Source organism: Heliangelus exortis, chromosome 7, assembly GCF_036169615.1.
Source record: "Heliangelus exortis chromosome 7, bHelExo1.hap1, whole genome shotgun sequence".
In the NCBI taxonomy this organism is placed as follows: Eukaryota; Metazoa; Chordata; class Aves; order Apodiformes; family Trochilidae; genus Heliangelus; species Heliangelus exortis.
In genome coordinates, this window is record NC_092428.1 from 3,805,592 (window position 1) to 3,824,296 (window position 18,705).

An 18,705-nucleotide genomic window follows, 5' to 3' on the forward strand; every position below is an offset into this window, starting at 1 on the left:
AGGCAGTGAAGGAAGGATATATGACCAGCAGAAAAGAATTAAGTCAAACCACTAGCAAATTTCAGCTGCCAGGTACTCTGTTCAAACATGCAGCCTTCATAAATAAAAAGTAAATAAAAAGTAAATAAAATTTAAAAAAAGTAAAGTAAATAAAAAGTAAAAAGGACTGCTTTAGAGAAACATCAGCACAGAATTTCCCCTTTGCAGGACACCCCTATTTTCCATTAAATGGCTCATACATTTCCGACTCCAGGATTAAACAATGAGTCCTCAGACCCCTTCCCCATAAAACAAGTCAGTCTGTACCTGTCTTAAAGCTTCCATCTCTTCACTGGCCACTCTCTTCTCTGAAGAAGTGTTCTTCAGTTTGGACTCTGCCAGCTCCAGCTCTGTTTGGAGCTTATCTACCTCTTTAATGACTTGATCTCTCTCGCTCATGATGAGGCGGTACTCATTGAAAACAGAATCCCTTTCTTCCTTGTATTTTTCTGCATCCTTTGCTGCTTTCAGCTGCATTGTTTTGAACCTTGTCACCTCTGACTGCAATCTCTCCATCTCTCTCTGCAGCTCTTTGTTTTGGGCCGTGGCGTTGCTTAGCTCCTGCTGCACTGATTCGAATCTGAAACCAAGCAGAAAGGCCAACCAGATAGTTACTCCTCATGTGCCTTTTGCAGAACCAAACGTACAGCTTGGTAAAACCACAGAGAACACCTTAAACAAGGTGCTCTCAGGGCTGCCAAAGCAAAGTTAGACTCATTCTTGCTTTAGGAATATTAGGGAAGCTTTAGGGATATTGGAGAATCCCCCTCGAGGAAGTGAAATGAAAATCGTTAGAAATAATTTAGAATTAGAAATTAATTTTTAAGAAGTGATCAATTTACTCTGAAAGGCATGCAGACTCTTGCTATTGTTTAATACCACAGGTTTAATCTGATTTATTGCATTGTCCTCTGCTCATCTTGGAATTTAATTCCTTCTCCCAACACAAACACCCAGGGAATGTGGGAAGAACAAATGCAGAAACTAAAAAAAACAATCTCCCACATGCTCAAATATGCCACAAGGTGGCTGGTGGACAATTTGGAGAAGAAAAAAGTGGGCTTACAGTAAAAATGGAGACAATGGAGCTAAAAAGAGGCAAGACAAACATTTATGGTTTGTTTTCATGGGTACATCAGATAGTAAACAGATTAAAATATCTTAAACTGTCAAATTTTTAAAAATGTAACACAGACTAAAAAATATGCACTTTATCCCTACACCCTACTGCAATATGGAATAGTCCAAAACAAGGACATTAGAAGTTTAACTTAGAAGTATTAAGCTTTGCATTTATACTGACAAAGCATTCCAAAAAGTGGGAATATAATTCCACAGCCAAGCCCACAATTAGGATTGAAAAAGAACTCATCCTGAGAGCAGTGTTTTACCACTACTGGACACTAAGATCTCCTTCCCTGCTTTTCCCAAAACTCTCAGGGAAATGCTATTAATGGAAGCACTGTCCCAAACTTGATGGATTTTCAGTGTTACCCAGATTTCAGATGTCTACAAACCAGTGGCAGACTTTGTTCTCCAGCACACACACACATCTCACAGAGTTTAAAAGTGCAACTTTTTGTCTAATCCAGTGTGTTGCCCGCCCTTTCCCAAGAGGGCTGTAAACCCAATTTCAAGAATTTCCTTGAAAACCTCAGTGTATTCAAAGCATTGCCATAGCATTCCTGAGGCATCTGCCAGTAATTCCCAAACCATCACCCTGGTCCTTTTGTTTAAGAGCTCATCAAGCTGGCAGGACAGGAGACCTAGGATATTACAATCTGGATTTCTTTTTCTTCTCAGAATTGTGAGCATGAAGAAGTATATAATATAGAGGTAGTACAAGGAGATGTCAGAAATGCAAGATAAAGACTATACCAAACAACCTCACTGCCACGAGAGAAATTATTTGGGGGTCAAACCAAGGACAAACATTGGGAAGTAACAGGAGAGAGGGAAGGAGAAAAGATTTAAAGCAAAAAAGACCCTTTATTGGTAAGGCCGGAAAAAATGAAAAAAAGAAAACACCAAAACTAACCCAAAGCATGACAAGCACACTGCCAACTGGTCACAAAGCAAAGTCTCTGTCAGACAGGGGCTTTCACACCAAACAGTGATAAAAATCTGAAAAAAAATCTTAAAGCAAAAGTTCACTGTGGTATTGCTTGACCTTGTGTTGCCTTCTAAAGAGGAAATACAGGCAGCTGGATTACATTTTCACAGATGTGCTCTGGAGAGAAAGCCAATTTCCCTCACTTTCAGGAATCCATGGCAGTCTGATTTTCATAATGCATTCTCCTACTAATCATATTCTCCTAGAACTTAATCAGATGCATCACAACTATGTCCATGATGTCCCTGTGTATGTTATTATCTATGCCCAATCTCACCTTTTCAAATACCCAAAGTCTATGACTGTGGCAGCCAACAATTTTTTGGATTAGTTTGTGGGAGTTGTGCATTATCCCTAACTTAAGGCCATGAAAACATCCTCAGCACAGCTACAGATGCTCTTTAGGATCCTGATGTATATTAGAATTCTTCCTACCCCACAGGGTTATCTGTAGGCTCAGTACCAGGGTGGGATGGAGAGGCTGATGTGGTGTGACAGTGTCTGTGCCCTTTTGTTTTGGCACCTTCCCAGGGAAGCAAGATTCCCAGACATCTGCATCCAGGGAATTCTGCTGCCATTCTGAAGCTCTCTTCCAGAGTCCCACAGAGTCTGCAGTTCCAATGTCCCAAGAAGCTAACTTATGCTTGAGAAAACCTTTTAGAAATTGTCCTCCTCCTGACTCAGTTTTTATATTTAAATAAAGACAAACGTGTGGATGGACTCACCACACATTGAAGAGCTGGCCTGTGACATTGAGTCTGAGGTTTAAAAAAAAAACTTTGGTTGCATTTGACTCCTATGTATACAACTAGGAATCAACATAGCTTGAAAGGCAGACTATCCCTTTCTGATATTGATATCCCTGATACCTGATATTGATATATTTCTGATATTGATATCCCTTTCAAGCATTGGAATGGGCTGCCCAGGGAAGGGGTGGATTCTCCATCCCTGGAGGTATTTAAAAAGAGCCTGGATGTGGCACTCAGTGCCATGGGCTGGGAACTGCACTGGGAGTGGATCAAGGGTTGGACTTGATGATCTCTGAGGTCCCTTCCAACCCAGCCAATTCTATGACTCTATGATTCTATGATGTGAGCTAAATGATGGTTAAAATTCCTCATCCAATTTCAAAACCTTAACTAGAAAATCATTTTCTCAAGAAAAAGCCCCATTTCTCCAAATAAACATCCCCACCACACCTTCTAGGACCTTCCAGAAAATTGTGTCATGAAATGCATGCTTACTCATCACCCCAAGATAAAACACACAGGAGAAAAAACATAGAAAAAACAAGTCTATGGGATTCAACCAGAGAGAAAATAAGAGGCTACGTTAGAGCTGTCCCTGCTTTCACAGCCTATCTGAAGATCTCAAAACCTGACTGTACCTTCTCAGAGAGGTTGAGTATTGCTGCTGAAAATGAATTGCTGTGTCCCTTTGCTTCATTAGCATGTCAACCTGTTTCTGCAGACGCCTGTTCTCCTCCTCAGCCTGTTCCAGGCGGCTCAGGTCCGTGTTGTGACTCGCGATCTTCTCGTTGTACCGTTTCCTCAGGGCATCATAATCCTTCTTCACACCCTCTAGCTTGTCCATTGCTGTGTCATAAAGTTTGTTTAAGATCTCTGAGGACCCATTTTGCTTCATAACCTAAAAAAAAAACCAACCAAAAAAGCCCAAAACTGTATCAATAAACTCTGTTTTAGTTAGTCCGATAGATTTGATTTAAAATAAGAAACAACGCTAGAATTAAAATGTATTAAACAATTTTTATAACAACTGTTTAAAAATTAGAAAAACAGAGCCTCTTCTAAGCATTCCTGTTATTCTAAGCATTACTACACAGGCTTCGTGTTAACTGGGGGAAAAAAAACCAAATTGCTTCATCAAAACTTAAGAGCACACAAGTTGATGAAAATCTCTCTCTAATGGTAACTGCTGCCAACAGTTATTAAACTCAAATTGTTTTTAAAGTATTTGGTAGCTTTAGGAAGAGACAACTGTCTTTTGATGATGAAAATGATAGCTGTAATTTAGGAAATGACCACGAGATGGCATTCATGACAGGTGGCCTATATCATCCACGAACAAATTTATTAGCTCAACACTTCAAGAGAATAAATCTACCCTAAATATGGGATATATTTTAATATTCATACAATATGTCATCTGAGAGCTACCCACCAGAGCCTTGTGTTTCAAAAGGCATCCATAAAACATGAAGTGAGGAGAAAAATCCATTTCAACACAAATGAAGCTTGACCTGAATTAAGTTTCAAATTAATTTCCATTGACATAAGAATCTGGTTGTAAATATCAACATTGATGCTAAATGACCAGCAACAACAGCAGAAATCCCCTAATGAGCTTCAGCCCTTCTGCCTTCTCAAAAAGCAAAAAACAGTGCCTGAAATGAGGCTTTACCTTTCCCCCTCATTTTTTTTTTCCTTTTTTTTTTTTTTTTTTAATGCTATACTCATTTTTTCCAGTTCTGCCTTTCCAATTGAAATCTGGCCTTGATGGAGCAGTGGAAAGAAAGAAAAAATGCTCTACACAGAGAGGTGCCAGGAATTTATGTTATCTGCACATTAGCCTACAAATGTATGTCCCTAACTACTCGAAGATAAAAAGTATTGAAAATTTAGGAAAAAAAGAAAGAAGAGAAAACACGAGCTCTATAAAATGTTGAAACCAAAGAAATAGCAAGTTCAAAATATGGACAAATTGGCTCCTGATCCTCTTCTGTGTCAGAGTAAGGAGTAGTTCCTGAACACGGAAGAACATGCTGATGAAAAGAAAGGAGACTGAAAGTGCCAGCTGTTAGGCAACCAGCCCATCACCACTTCTCTAGAGATACAAGAAAGAAACTAAAAGTCCTCCATCTGACACTGGTCTCCTTTCACCAATTAATGTGTAAAAGCAGAAGTTACTGCTCATAAAGGTGTCCTGGTACAAGGATGGGCTTTGGTGCAGGTGCCACTGACACGACTGCTTCCACCTCCATCTCTGTCCTCAGTGGATTCAGCATCAAAACCCACACAAGACTTAGAGCCAGGATTAGCCAGCATGCTTCAGTGGGCCAGCTCAGATCTGCTGAACACCTGACAAACTGGGACTATATGTAAAGTAGAAATAGATGTTGATTTATAACAGCTCAGAAGAGTCATTTTCCTGAAGGCTGCTTCCAAAAGAATTCTCCGACAGGTTTGAGAATCCAAACCACTTCTCCCTCTCATTTGAGACAAACCACTTCTCACTGCCTAAAGCACACATGGGATGGCTTTGTGCTGAAAACACACTCAATAATACAAGACTGATGAGTCTACTAGAAATTGGATGGAATTCAGCACAAGAGATTGGATGGAGGAAGGCAGAAACACTACACACAGTGTAATAAGGAAGGTCTCTACTTTCAAAAGCCCTGTCTGAGAAAAAATAAATAGTAAAAGAAATAGTCCCAGCTGGGCCAAGGAAGACAGGCCTGGCAAGAAGAAACTTCATATGCAAGCAGCAGAAACTTAAGCTGCTCAGCTGCTGCCCAGCAAATCCATGACAATCCCACAGGAAGAGAAACCTGATCAAAAGCTGAGCTGTGCCACGGGCTGATGACACGTCAGAGGGTTCAAAATAAGTAGTGTTAGACTAATTCAGGTGAGAAATGACACAAACAAGGTAAGACTCTTGGCACCCCTTCAAGACACCGTGATTCACTCTGACATGCTGAGAAATGGAATTAGACAACTTTCTCAGAGTCACATACACAGTTTCCTTTAAAGGTTTAATTGGGATGTTGACAGGAGACTGAATTTCTTAAAATAAGTACTGACAATGATACCTCAGCTTCCTCCTGTGCTGCCAGATAATTTCTATCTTCAGGACAGAACCTCAAAATACAGCAGCCTTCTCATGGAGGTTTTACATCCCTGCTTAACATTAGAGGAAGGGATCAAAAGGAAACACAAATCTCCATTCCTCTTTGCACTCACCCTCGAGCACCTCCCAAAGCACCATTCACAGCACATCCAGCTTGCTTTGACCTTTGCCCCTCCTACCCTAGCAAATAATTATTTTTGTTTGCATAGGTTTTTGCTTCTGAAGCCTAATGTTTGACTTGCAAGTTTGCCCTGTGAATCAGCCTACACACAGTTAACCAAGATAGTCTGCTGAGCCATTCCACATGGTACTGTAACTCTTCTAAAGGATCTGACTTTTCCATGGGGAAACCATGGACCCAACGTGATCAGTTGCTCCTTACTATTACTCTTATTTATCTTTCTTCAGAACGTGTGAACAACGTTGTCCTAGAGACAGCCTATGAAATGCCCACATCTTCCTGAAAAGCTTCTCTTTGGTTTTTTTTTTTTACTTTTAAAACCATTAATCACCCTGCAGCCTGCTACTAACTGAACAGCATCTACAAACCCAAACCACCAAATTTAGCTGTCATTCCACAAACTGTTACCTTGTCACTGGAATAACTTAAAAACAAAAATGCACACCTGTCCATATTTTTTATTGTGCTACTTCCAAAAAAAAAATCCCAAAAAACCCCAACCATAGCATACAAGTTCAAAGCTAGTCCTGCCCCACAAAATACTCCAAGCAAACAGATTTTAATCACTTCGCAACTTCAAGCCAAAGTTTCAATGTCTCTCCACCCACTTAAAAAAAAAAAACAAAACCAAAAAAACACATATACAGCCTTCTTCATGTAGATTTTTTTCATCTGTGCACCAAAATTTTCCATCAGCCTCTAATTTTCTATATCCCTTGTTCTTTTTTCTGCTATGCACAGAAAACGGATTAGTTTTTAAGATCTTATTTTCTCCCCTACTGCTGTAAAATATAAGGCAGATGTTTTTAAATGATTAAGAAATATAAGGCAGCAATGCTGAGCATTCTTTTTTTATTGATTTATTTATCTAAGAAGCAATTCATGACCTCTTCCAGCAGGAGCTGGAGCTCACCTGCTGCTGCTGGCTGCGCAGGTCTGTTATCTCCTTCTGATCCTCGTCGTGGAGTCTCTTCATCTCCTCACAGGACTGCTGGAGATGGTTATGTTCTCGTACCAACTGGGTGTTTTTCCTCTTCAAGGTATCCATGTCCTCCTTCAGCTGTGACTGGTCACTCAGCAAACGACTGTGCAAAGTGCTGTCATGGCACAAAAAAGAAAAAAAAAAATTATAAAATTGCTCTTAGTGGCCAACTTGCCAGGACGAAGTTGTTTCAAGTGTGAGTTTTCTATGAAGAAAACAGGTCAAACTCATTCAATTTTGCATATTTGGGCATTCTGGGCATCAGAAAAAAAAAAAAAAAGAAAAAAACCAAACAGGACTCTTAACCAGCATCAGGAGAGATGATGGATTTATGCCACCCACCAATGCCATTTCACAGGCATTTTAAAAGCAAGCAGATAAACAGAAATGGTGTAAAGCAAACAGATGATCCTGGAGATAATAGCAATTATCCCACTAATCACCTCCACTTTCTCTTGGACCACTTATAGCTGAGCAGCAGCTAACCAAAAAACAGATAAACTGAAACAAATCTCCTTGTATGCTATTTTTTAAGCACAAATCAAAAGAGAAGAGGAAAAACTCACAGCCAACGAAAAAAAAACCTTGTGTGTTTTGGCTACATACAGGCAGGTACAAAGCTTTCCAAAATGACTCCAAACTTCATTAGGTGAGCCATAATTATTGAAAGAAATACATTCTCATTGAAAAATTGAAGAGCTATGAGTCACAGGATGCAGCTATCATTCAGATTATCATTCAAGGTAGTAGTTCAAATTTAGACCAGGTCATGGCTCAAAAGGAGCTAAAAAAAAAAATAATCAATTGAATGTATTTTACTACCACTGATTAAATAAAGAGTGACATCTCCATACAAGTACTTCTATTGCTGAAACAGAATGACTCAAACTGAACTCTTACACCTTCTGGTTAAGTGTTTAAAGTCCATTTTTATTCTAAAAAAAAACCACACGGGAGTAAATGGAATCAATTCACATTTTTTAAGATCCTTTTATTCCTTTCTTATTAAATGGAATAACATTGCCTGTAGAAAAAGACAAAGCATTTAAAAGACACAAAAGGTCTTCCTTAAAATTAAGACAACCTGCTAAAGAAAGCCTATGACAAATCAGATTCAGACAACTCAGTACACACCATCTTTACATGCAGATTATTAACCAGTTGTCTATTATTCAGATTTAATTGGTAATCTGAAATTCTTTGGGATGGTAACTCCTTTTTTTACAGCATGGGGTTCTAAGAGTTACTGCAGGAGAAAATAACACTTAGATTATTCTGCTCAGTTCCTTTCTTTAGCCTGTGAATTACTCATAGGATGAACAGGAATTCCATGCATGGATTTCAACAAGTGTTGTCATGTTCTGGGCACCTAAACCCCAACCAGAAGTTTCAGCCTCCATAAAGTTTTAAGTAGGAAACTGAATGATTCAAATCCAAGTAAATAAATTCTTATAAATACAATAAATTACTTATAAATACAATAAATTACCTCTGAATCAATTAAAACATGCTACCCTTTTTTTCTGACCAGTCTGTAGCAAGCATAAATGAAAAAGCTTGTACTTGTATAGGTGCATCATTCTGTAGAAACTTAAATTCTTGGTTTATGAGGAATATGGGTATATCCTTGGTATACTTCAATATTCTAATTAATCACTCTTAATACTCAGACTCTTTCTCCTAAATGAGAGAATACATCCTTTGAAGCTACCATGAAGACACTAAACTAAAACTAAAAATACTAAACTAAGTTTAACACAGTTTGGTTTCAGAGACTATAGAACTACCAAAAAAGGTAAGCAAGACACTCAGCATTTAGGATAAAGAGTAAAAGTGTTTCATGGCAGCATGGGAGAGACACGGGTCACTTAGCTCTGAAAAAAAAAGAAAATAAATCCATCTACAATATACACAACACTACTGCTTTGCACAGAATTCACCAGCCAATGAAAGTACTTGAAAATCCTCAAATGAAACTCAGACTAAAAAAAGCCACACAAATTGCTACATCTGTACCTGTTGACAATCTATATTATTATTTTCAGGGTTTGGAAGAAGAACCTAAGGAAATGATGCCTTGCTTTTGGGGTGAAAGAGCCACACAAGAACCAGCAGCTCCCAATGAAAACAGATGCTGTCACTGAACACTGAGCAGATTTCATAGTGAAAAACACTTCAAGGATTTCTCTTTCCATTTCTAAGCTGACTTCCTTCCCAGCAAAGCAAACATGTTGCTACTTGCATCTATGACTGTTCCCAAACAGAAATACATGCTACAAATATTCACCACTTTCTCCCCATTTTATTGCATTTTCATAAATATTTACAAAGGGTCTAAGCTTGTATTACAACTTACACAAGTCAGCAAAAAGCTTATCACAAGCTATTCAATAGTAATAAATTACATTTTCTCCATTTTTCCAGCCTGAAAGAAGGATTATTGGACTTGACTGCAAGTGTATAGCTGGGTTTTTCTTGTTGGTAACCCACCAAGGTATCAGGGATTGTTCTCTCAGCTTCTTCAAAATAAAACAAGCAATCCATATGTTGTATTTTCATATAGGTCAGAATTCTCCTGTCTGATGTATGCAAACATTACTCTTGCAATCAAAGTGGGAAAACTGAATTTTAAAAATATAATTGGTTACTATATTCTGATACTTTATGATCTAGCTCTGAGCTCATACAGCTTTAGTAATACTTACTGATAAAAGTCAGCTTCTTTTGCTGCTTCTTCACACCTTTTTAGTGTCTTAGTGTGTTGATTCTGGAGAGACTGTAGGTCTGACATGGCCTTCATGCACTGAATCTTCAGCCTTTCATAATCATGGTTTGGTTTTGGACTTGGCCTAATATGGGAAAAGAACACAAAGTCAATCATCAGCTACTAAAGAGAATGAGAAATCTGGGAAATTCCTATCCAACATAGGAATAGTATCACCCAGCTGCTGATGCTTAGATTAAATGATGCTTTAATTTAATTCTGACCACTTTAAGATGTAACCATAAATAAAAATTCACTGACTTTAGCCTGTATTAGTTTTTTATGGAGAAGTAACAGCTAGTAATGAGATAATAGTCAACTCCAATACAAAGTGAAAGCCAAGTCAGTCACAAGAAAATTTTTGACAATTTTTTTTTTTAGTGTATCAGGATGATTGTGGGAGAACAATTTTTCTAAAATCATCTTGTCAAGGAATTGGCCACCACAGAACATGTCTAGAATGTGTGGTCATTGCACCTGATACCTTTTTTTTTTTTTATTTTATTAGAAATATCATAAATCATGCTAGAACTAAATTAGCACAATGAAGCCTTCTTGTTTTGAAGCACTAAGCTTCTAGAAGAGACTAAATGGAACTGTTTCTCTACACAATCACAAAATTTTTGCACCACTGAATTTTCTAGCACCAAAATGAAGCCTCTGACAGTTGTCTTCTTCCTGAATTTCTTATAACTTCACAGACAAAAAAAAATGCCTGAAAAGTGTTTTCTAATCTAACTCTGTTTATTCTCATACCATATTTACTCCATTACTGTGCAGGTCACCCCCTTCTCCCTCCCACATTTCTCTCTCCCAATACCAATGCAGCCTGAAAAGTCATAAGAAAAAGTAATAGGAATTCTCTTTGCCTCATACAGAAACAGCAACACGAATTCTGGAACTGAAATGCAGCTGATATGAACCCCAATGAAAATGATTTCACTCTGCTGCAGTGGTGGGAGTTGTTAAAAACAAACAAAAAAATCTGATTCACAGAGATGTAGGGGGTGGGTGTATGATTGGAAGGAGCTTTTTAGCAACCCAGTTGCATTTTGGTTGCTGAGTAGTAAAACCTGCAAACTGGAATTCCTGTTTTTCTCCTTTATCCAGAGAAGTCACCCTGGGAAAACAAAAAAAAAGATACCACCCCTTCCTTGACTGACAGACTTGAGCAACTATTAAATGCCAGGTTCATATAAAGCAACCACATAATTCAAGTTGTAGATACAAGGATGTCACTTGGACTTTTTTTTTAATTCACTGTTTAGGGGTGCTAAAAGGAGTAGTACTTGACTCACACACTGTTACAGACATATTACCACAACTACTGCAATGCTTTGGCTTTTAAAATACAACCTAGTTAGGAGAAGTAAAACTCAATCTAAAATATTTACATGCTTGACAGAATCACTAAAACCCCAAGTATTGATTTCAATTGGACTTCAGGGTGAACTTATTGGAAGTAGGCACCATCTGCCCACCACAGTCATTAAAATGACAAGATTAATTGAAGCACACTTTCACTCTCATTTAAGCTTCCCAAGACCCATTAGCACATGTTCATGTTAAGCTTGTCACCAGAAATTCATATCCTTGCAATATATTTCAGTGCACCAATTTTTACTGTGAGGTCAGGCTCAAAGTTTTTGGGAGAACTTGTGCTACAATTTTAATCCCAATTGTGTATTCTATATATGGCTGAACTAACTCTAGAATTATTAATAATACAATTTTAATATTTCATAATTAATAATAATGCATAGTAATTAATAATTATAATTCTTTAATCCTCTAAAAGTAGGGATACCACGTAGGTACCTACAGAAGTTGGCAGATTTTCGCTGTGAGGAAGGAACAACAACGTCACCAGTAAAATCCTGCATTCTAGCTCATCTACATAAAATAAAAAGCATCTGGATAGCCAAGGGCATATTTTCTATAATGCTTCTCCAAAGCTTTATGTCTTGACAATGAAAACAGAAGTAAAAAAACAAACAAAAAAAAAAACCAGATCAGAACTGGTGCAATAAAGGAGTCCATTCAAATGCCTGTAGTGTTTGACTCCTGTTTGAGACCACCACAACTTTATGCTAAAACACCTCACAAAAATACAGAAAACTATGATTTCTGTAAAGAAGAGGTGTCAGTTATTATTTTGGAAAAACTGGTTCAAACAATTACAAAATTTCAAATGATAGCATCAAGTGTCCAACAGTTTTTCTGCTGCTTGGGTAACAACTCCAAAAATCCTTTGTAATCCAGGGAATTACCCTGAGTACAAATCAAGGCCACTGATGTTCAAATGTACCTGATGCTGACAGAAAAGCTGATGCCAGTGGCAGATCCTATTTTGTGAGCAATGCCTACCCCACAGCCTGAAAATATTTTCATTTATTATTGCAATTCCACCACCAGACACCACTGCTACAGCTTCCACACAGCAGCCTCTTCTCCAAGGCAGTTCTGAGGGGTCTTATTTGTGGTGCACTTTGCTCCCCCTCGTGCACCAGCAGTAAGAACAGTGATTTAAGCCTATAAAAAGTGCACCTTGAGACTTGTCACATCTTTGCTTCACCACCACAACACGTGCACCCATCCACTCACTGTCAAGTGACACGAGCAGAGGCTGAGTAATCCTGCTCCTGGTCCAGCAGGATGACACATGTTCACCTGATTCAGCACATCCCAGTCCACTTCTGTAGCTTCCCTTTCCCCTGCTCCAGGCTGACTCAAGACTTGGAAAAACAGCTCTGGGTTTTGCAACTGGCAGCTTCCAAATGAGTTGCAAGCTGCAGCTGTTTTTGAAGCAAGCCAGTGTGACTGACGTGTCAAGATTTGCCTCTGCACCACCTGTGCCGTGGTGAAAAGCAGGATACACAGCCAGGAAAACAACACTTGGAAAAGTCACCACCTAAATAATCATCTTCAAGCTTTGGCACTTCAGGGTAAGACACGACAACACCTGCACTTGGACTCCTGGGAGGGTGAAGATTTTCTTATATGATGAAAAAAATGCAAAAACAAATTTAAAAAAAATAGCAGCAAGCTTTCAAAACCCATAGGTGTGTACGTGGATGGAAGGAGCAGTTGCTTTTATGCTGAAGAAAAAAAATAAGTCAACTAATAATAATCTTCAATTATTCCCTGCTCTACAATATTTAGTTGTGTGGAAGGCAGCATCCTCCATCTAACATGCACTGACCAAGGACTGCCCAAATGCCATGGTTGTTTTGATGACTTGTTCTCTAGAGGCTGTAAACATTTTTATTTTCCACAATATATAAATCCTACACTGGAAGAAGAAGATTGAATTGACAATTAAAGAGATAAAACTAGGGCAGTCTAAGAGGACAGCTCATCAGAACTTTATTAATAGCATCCTGGATTATGGAGCCATTATGATAAGCTATAAAATCCTCAGTGCCTAAGCTCCAGTGACTTCAAATAAGAAATCCCTCTGTAAAAAGAAGTGAAAGCTTTGCAAGAGGTACTAACATTTGACAGCCTTTTCTTCTCCCATCCCCACAGTGTTTGGAGACCCTCAGAGAGAAAAAGATGCTCTTAAGGTAGCCCTCAAAACTCAGTTAGGGGAAGAAGGCATTAAGATGGGTAGCTAAGGAATGAACAAACACCCAGATCCTCTCATTTCCACTTAACTGGTTCAAATCTTGACCTTATCTTATAAGGACAAAAAGTTCAATTTATGATCTGAACACATATAGAGAGTGGATGAAGTTACAGCAACAAATACACCATTGAAGCATAGAGAAGTTGGGCATTATAGCAACATCTCCCAGAAAATTTGCTCTTTGCTCCATTACAGATTAAATGACAGATCATTTTTTTGCAGGGTTCAAAAGATTTCCCTTTCATGTGCTCACTGCAGGCCTAAAGTGCCCAAAGTTCTATTTATAAACATGACCAGATCTTGACTCCTCTAAAATAAACCAATTCTGTTTTCTACCCAGTAAAACCCTTATTGACAATCAACTGATACTTTCCCAGAGTGTTATCTTCCTCAGACCTGATCAACCTTCAAATAAGAATGAGCTGCATAAGGCTGGGCATTAACTGACTTGAAACACTTATTATTTTAATTTGCCAGTGCTCATAACTTGTCAGTGCAAGAATTTCTTACTTTTAGCATCTTAATGCTACACAGCCCCCCAATTCAAGTATACCAGTGATTTTATCTCTTAAGAAGTAGTTACTAAACATAAGTCCAAATATCTGTGTCCTTACAGAGGCACAAGAAGAGCTGAGATTTTTTTTCCTCTCTCCTAATTTCTTTCTTCCAGACAATTATGCAGAGCTACTTATTTTCCTTCTCTCTTGCTTTCAAAACAGCAGATGCTCCACCCACAGCATAATCCAGGAAGCCTAAACAACTTGTTTGCTTTTTTCTCACAACACAGAGACGAATCTTACACCCCTCACTTCCAAACTGAGAAAATGGCAACAGGCATCCAACGAGCAGCTCAGACACCCGGATGGGGTCACCTACACACCCGCATCAACAGGATGCAGTCAAGTTACAACCAACATGTGTACACAGCAACATCCTCACTGCTCCACGGGTATGTGGGAGTCAAGACACTTGAAAACACTACTGAGAAGTAAAGCAAGAGGTTACAAATCTTTAATTTTTACCTGCAGTCATCAAAAGTTGATCCAGGAGATGAAAGAGCGAGGCGCTTGCGCAGCTCATCCCTCTCCCGCGTTACCTGTCGGAGCTGATACAAGATTGTCTCCAGCTTCTCACTCATCTGCCTTGTCTCTATTACAGGTGGTGGAGATGATGCTTTACCAGTTGTACCTGGCCAGGAGAGAAATCATTGGCAGTCAGAAAACCCCTCAGATGGCAATACACCTTCACTAAAGAAGTTAATGCTGATTGAAAACATTTTCGTTGCAGAATCCTGTTCAGAAATGAAAGAAGTCATTACATTTTTTTTAGCAAAAAAGCTGCTACAGCACAGGAGCTGTTTTCTTCTTCCTTTTCTTCTTCCTTTCCTTCCTATATGCTACTGCCAACATTTACTTTTAATGCAATTCTATGCTTTCACTTGTCACAATTTATCAGTCCAGTGTGTGATGCAAAGATCCAACTTGCCAACAAATCATAAGAAATGGCCTTCATTTTTAAGCACATTGGCTAAAATAAGCCCAAGTACAGTCACTGAAACTGGACTTCATCTCAAATTTCCTCTAAGGGGCAGTCATACATTGAAGAGTTTTGTGGGACCTTTAATTCTCAGCTTTATGAATATCAGAGATGAACAAAGAAGCCTACTGTCTTTTCAGACATCTTTGATAATACAAAAAGGTCTTCTTCCACCTGAGAGATGAGAGCCTGGGATGTTCTGTTTCACATCATGCTGACAATTAATTCAGCTGCAGTTTTGCTCACTTTATTCCCAGAGACGTGGGAGCAAACACAAAGATACAGGACACAGAAGGAAGTTAAAGGCCTAAATGTACGTGGGAGTTGACTATTTCCTACCCAAGAGAAATTCTAGGAATAGTTTGCATAATTACACAATTAAAACAAGTTGCTGACATATGTACTAACTTGTTAGGATGCACCTTTATTATGCCTTTTTTTTTTTTTTTTAAAGAAGAAACAAAAGATACAGAAATAAAATAATGCTCTTTGATCCCCACCTTCACAAACAAAGTTTTGTCATCTGATCAAATACTAATGAGTTGCAAGGATTAGCTTTTTATCTCTAAATCCAGTTCAGGAAACTATTACAAAACATAAAAACTCTCTCCAATTTTTAAATAAAACTACCTGTGCCTCCAAGTTCCCACACCAGGCATAGAAAAGGACCCCTGTGCTTATTCCTTTCAGCTGTTACTATAATTCCATGACAACAACTGATGAGCAGACTGTTCTTTTAGTCTAGCTGTTGCCTAATAATGTATGCAAATGCTGTAATAGCAAACAGAAGAAATAAATAATTGCAACAAGAACCTGCATGTTGTAAAAATGCACAAACTACAGCATTGCTCAGACTAATTCTTAATGGAGACTGCATTTGGCTTTCTTCTGCTTTGTTTCACTCCCCCATGAAGACCTTTCAACCATAAGGATTATCAATCACAGTTTTAAAATGCAGAAATCCTTTATTTTTTCTAAAATAAGAACCATTCTACATAATTTCTAATGGCAAAATTATTCAGAAACCAGTAATAAAACAAATGTTCTGTCCTAGGCCCATGATAAAGAGAATAACAGGGATTTAAAAGTCAGCATCTGCACTGATTTGGAATGGTGTGGACACATTAGTGAGGAGGGAATCTCAGAAAGAAGTGAAAAGGTCAAGGCAGACAAACTTAATTCAGGTGCTGATGAACTGGCAAATTTCAGTGGCAACCTGAGCATCCTCCCCCCTGAGCTGTCAAAAGCTTCCCTGTCAACCTGTGGCAAGTAAAATCCTTGTCATCCCTGGAGGGAAGACATATGGATGGGATGTAAGGGGCACAGGAGGGTGGAGGAGATAAATGAGGAGGGCTGGGGTGCTTTACTGGGAGGAAAGGATCCTGGGTTAACATCAGCCCATCACTTGCATCAGTGTTAACCCCAGGAACAGTCCCATGGGCTGTGACTGCTGTACAAATCCTACACAGTGGCTGCTCTGGGAACAAAAATACAGTAAAAAGAGGCAAGAGTTACTCCTCCTCCCACTCTTTCCCTGCCCAGCTTTGACAACATCCCAATGACAATCTTCTTCAGGCAAGGAGAATGTTTGCATGCACAGTCCCAAAACAGTGCCAAGCAAGACAAGATTGCTATAAATAAGGACAAGCTAATTAGCCTTAGGAAAGCAGCTTGCTCAAGTCATGCAAAGTCATCCATCTTAGCAGCAGAAAAAGTTTTTTCACTAACTTGTCACTTTTTACATGTCCATCAACAAATCATTTCATCTCAAACTCCATGACAGTGTTGTCAGTGCATAATAGCAGACAAGAGTTACACCTCTTAAGGGCTGTAAAACCACAACTAAATATGATCCAGACATTTCCCCATCTTATTCTTAAAAGTTCAAAGTGTTTATCTTTCTTGATCCACTAGCCTTCCATTTCCAGTAGTTGCACACAAGGTCTCACGCATGTTAAACCTGATTTGCAAATACCCCAAAAAAATCCCAAACCTAAATAACACCAAAAGCTTCAATCAACTCCTTTCATCAGAAAAATTCAACACTCATTTCCACTAAAGGGGGTTTTATGGCTGAAGTCTAAAATTGCCTTTTATTGCACCTGACATCCTGATGCAGTAGAAGGAAAGGGACCTGTGCTTCCAGCTTGGCATCCTTTTCCCATCTGGCAATATATATATATATATGACCATATATTTTACCCAACAGCACTTCCTTCCTGCACTTTAACCAGTCAAACTGGTCTTCAAACGTGCAAGCCCTAAAGGCTGCATCTCCACCAGCCAAATGACACCACCTCTCAGTAACTCACCTGCTTTCTCAGACAACCTGAATTTGGGAAAATGCATTTTCTGCACATCCTGCCAAATGCAACTCATCCATCTGCTGAGTTCAAGCCTCACAGCTCATTTTGGCCTCTGAGAACCCAACTGCATGGAAGTCACCTCCTGGGTCAGCCAGGTTCCCATCAGTTTCCAAAAGAGCAGACAGCAGGGATGCCTCCTGGGCACAAAACTGATGGTACCCATAATGCATGAAACCCTCAGTAGGCAATAATGTAATCTAATGCCAGATTTTGCAGGATTTCCATCATTAAAAACAGAAGCTGGAACAATTGCATGTTCCCCAATTATAGTTCAGATGCTGGACTTCTCAGACAGCACAAAGATCCATGGCTCTCATGCAGACCAAATCCAGCTCCTGATGGTGATTCTCCCCATCACTGGGGAAGAGATCATCCAGCCACACAGAAACCACTGCTCAGAGCAAGCCACACTATTTGGGGATGGGGTAGCACAGGTTTTGAAGGGAAAAAAACTAGATTGTAAGAGAAGAAGGGCTGGGAAAATTGTTTAATTGGCCAAGATGTACCATCAATACAATGTTGAAGTGGGTAGCAATGGATAAACAACTGCTTTTAAAAAATAACTTTAATATATTTTAGATTATAATAAATTAATTTATCTTAGATGAACACACTTATATGACAGGCTCAACTAATTCCAAAGGCAATCTGTCAAAACCAAACAGAACATCTGATTTTTTCCTGTTCTTTTTAAGCTGATCTTATAAATTTGTGCCAATCCTTGCTTGCAAGCAAACAGGAGTATGCATTGCACACTTAATCTTTTTTCACTGCTTTCTTTTAAAATTTTCTTTAAAATCAACCATGATAAACAGCATATTATTTCTTCATGACCTTATAAATCATGACAGCAAATGATAAAGATGACTTGCAAGATGTATAGCAAACCATAGGCATCAGGGTTTCCCCCTAGACTTGGGAGGCACAGGGAGTAAGGACTTATGCTGCAGGAAAACATGCTAAAATATTTACTTTCTTTCAATAATTCATGAGGAGAAGAACAAGGTTACACACCAGAAGTTACCATTTAGGTACATTTCTTCAGACAGACCTTTTGAAGTCATCTTGAAAGAGCAGAAAGAACAGAATAGAATTGCATGTAGGCAAAAAACCAAAAAAAATCAGTGAAAAATAAGCAACACCACAATGAGGAAAGGGAAGTAAAAGCTGAAGTAATGAACTGTGGGAACAGTTTCATCAGGCAGACAGAAAATTTAATAGGT

The 18,705-nt window shown here is 38.8% G+C and overlaps 1 protein-coding gene across 2 annotated transcripts in view; it reads right to left on the reverse strand.

Annotated features, from left to right (window-relative positions):
- Positions 1-18,705, reverse strand: part of DLG5 (discs large MAGUK scaffold protein 5) — a 95,270-nt gene that overhangs the window by 34,754 nt on the left and 41,811 nt on the right. For both annotated transcript variants that reach the window (XM_071748263.1, XM_071748264.1), the window contains exons 3-7: positions 14,603-14,768; positions 9,894-10,037; positions 7,120-7,303; positions 3,543-3,802; positions 307-619 (exon numbers count right to left, since the gene is read on the reverse strand). In XM_071748263.1, the coding sequence (XP_071604364.1) occupies positions 307-619; positions 3,543-3,802; positions 7,120-7,303; positions 9,894-10,037; positions 14,603-14,768 (1,067 nt within the window). The remainder of the gene's footprint in view (positions 1-306; positions 620-3,542; positions 3,803-7,119; positions 7,304-9,893; positions 10,038-14,602; positions 14,769-18,705) is intronic.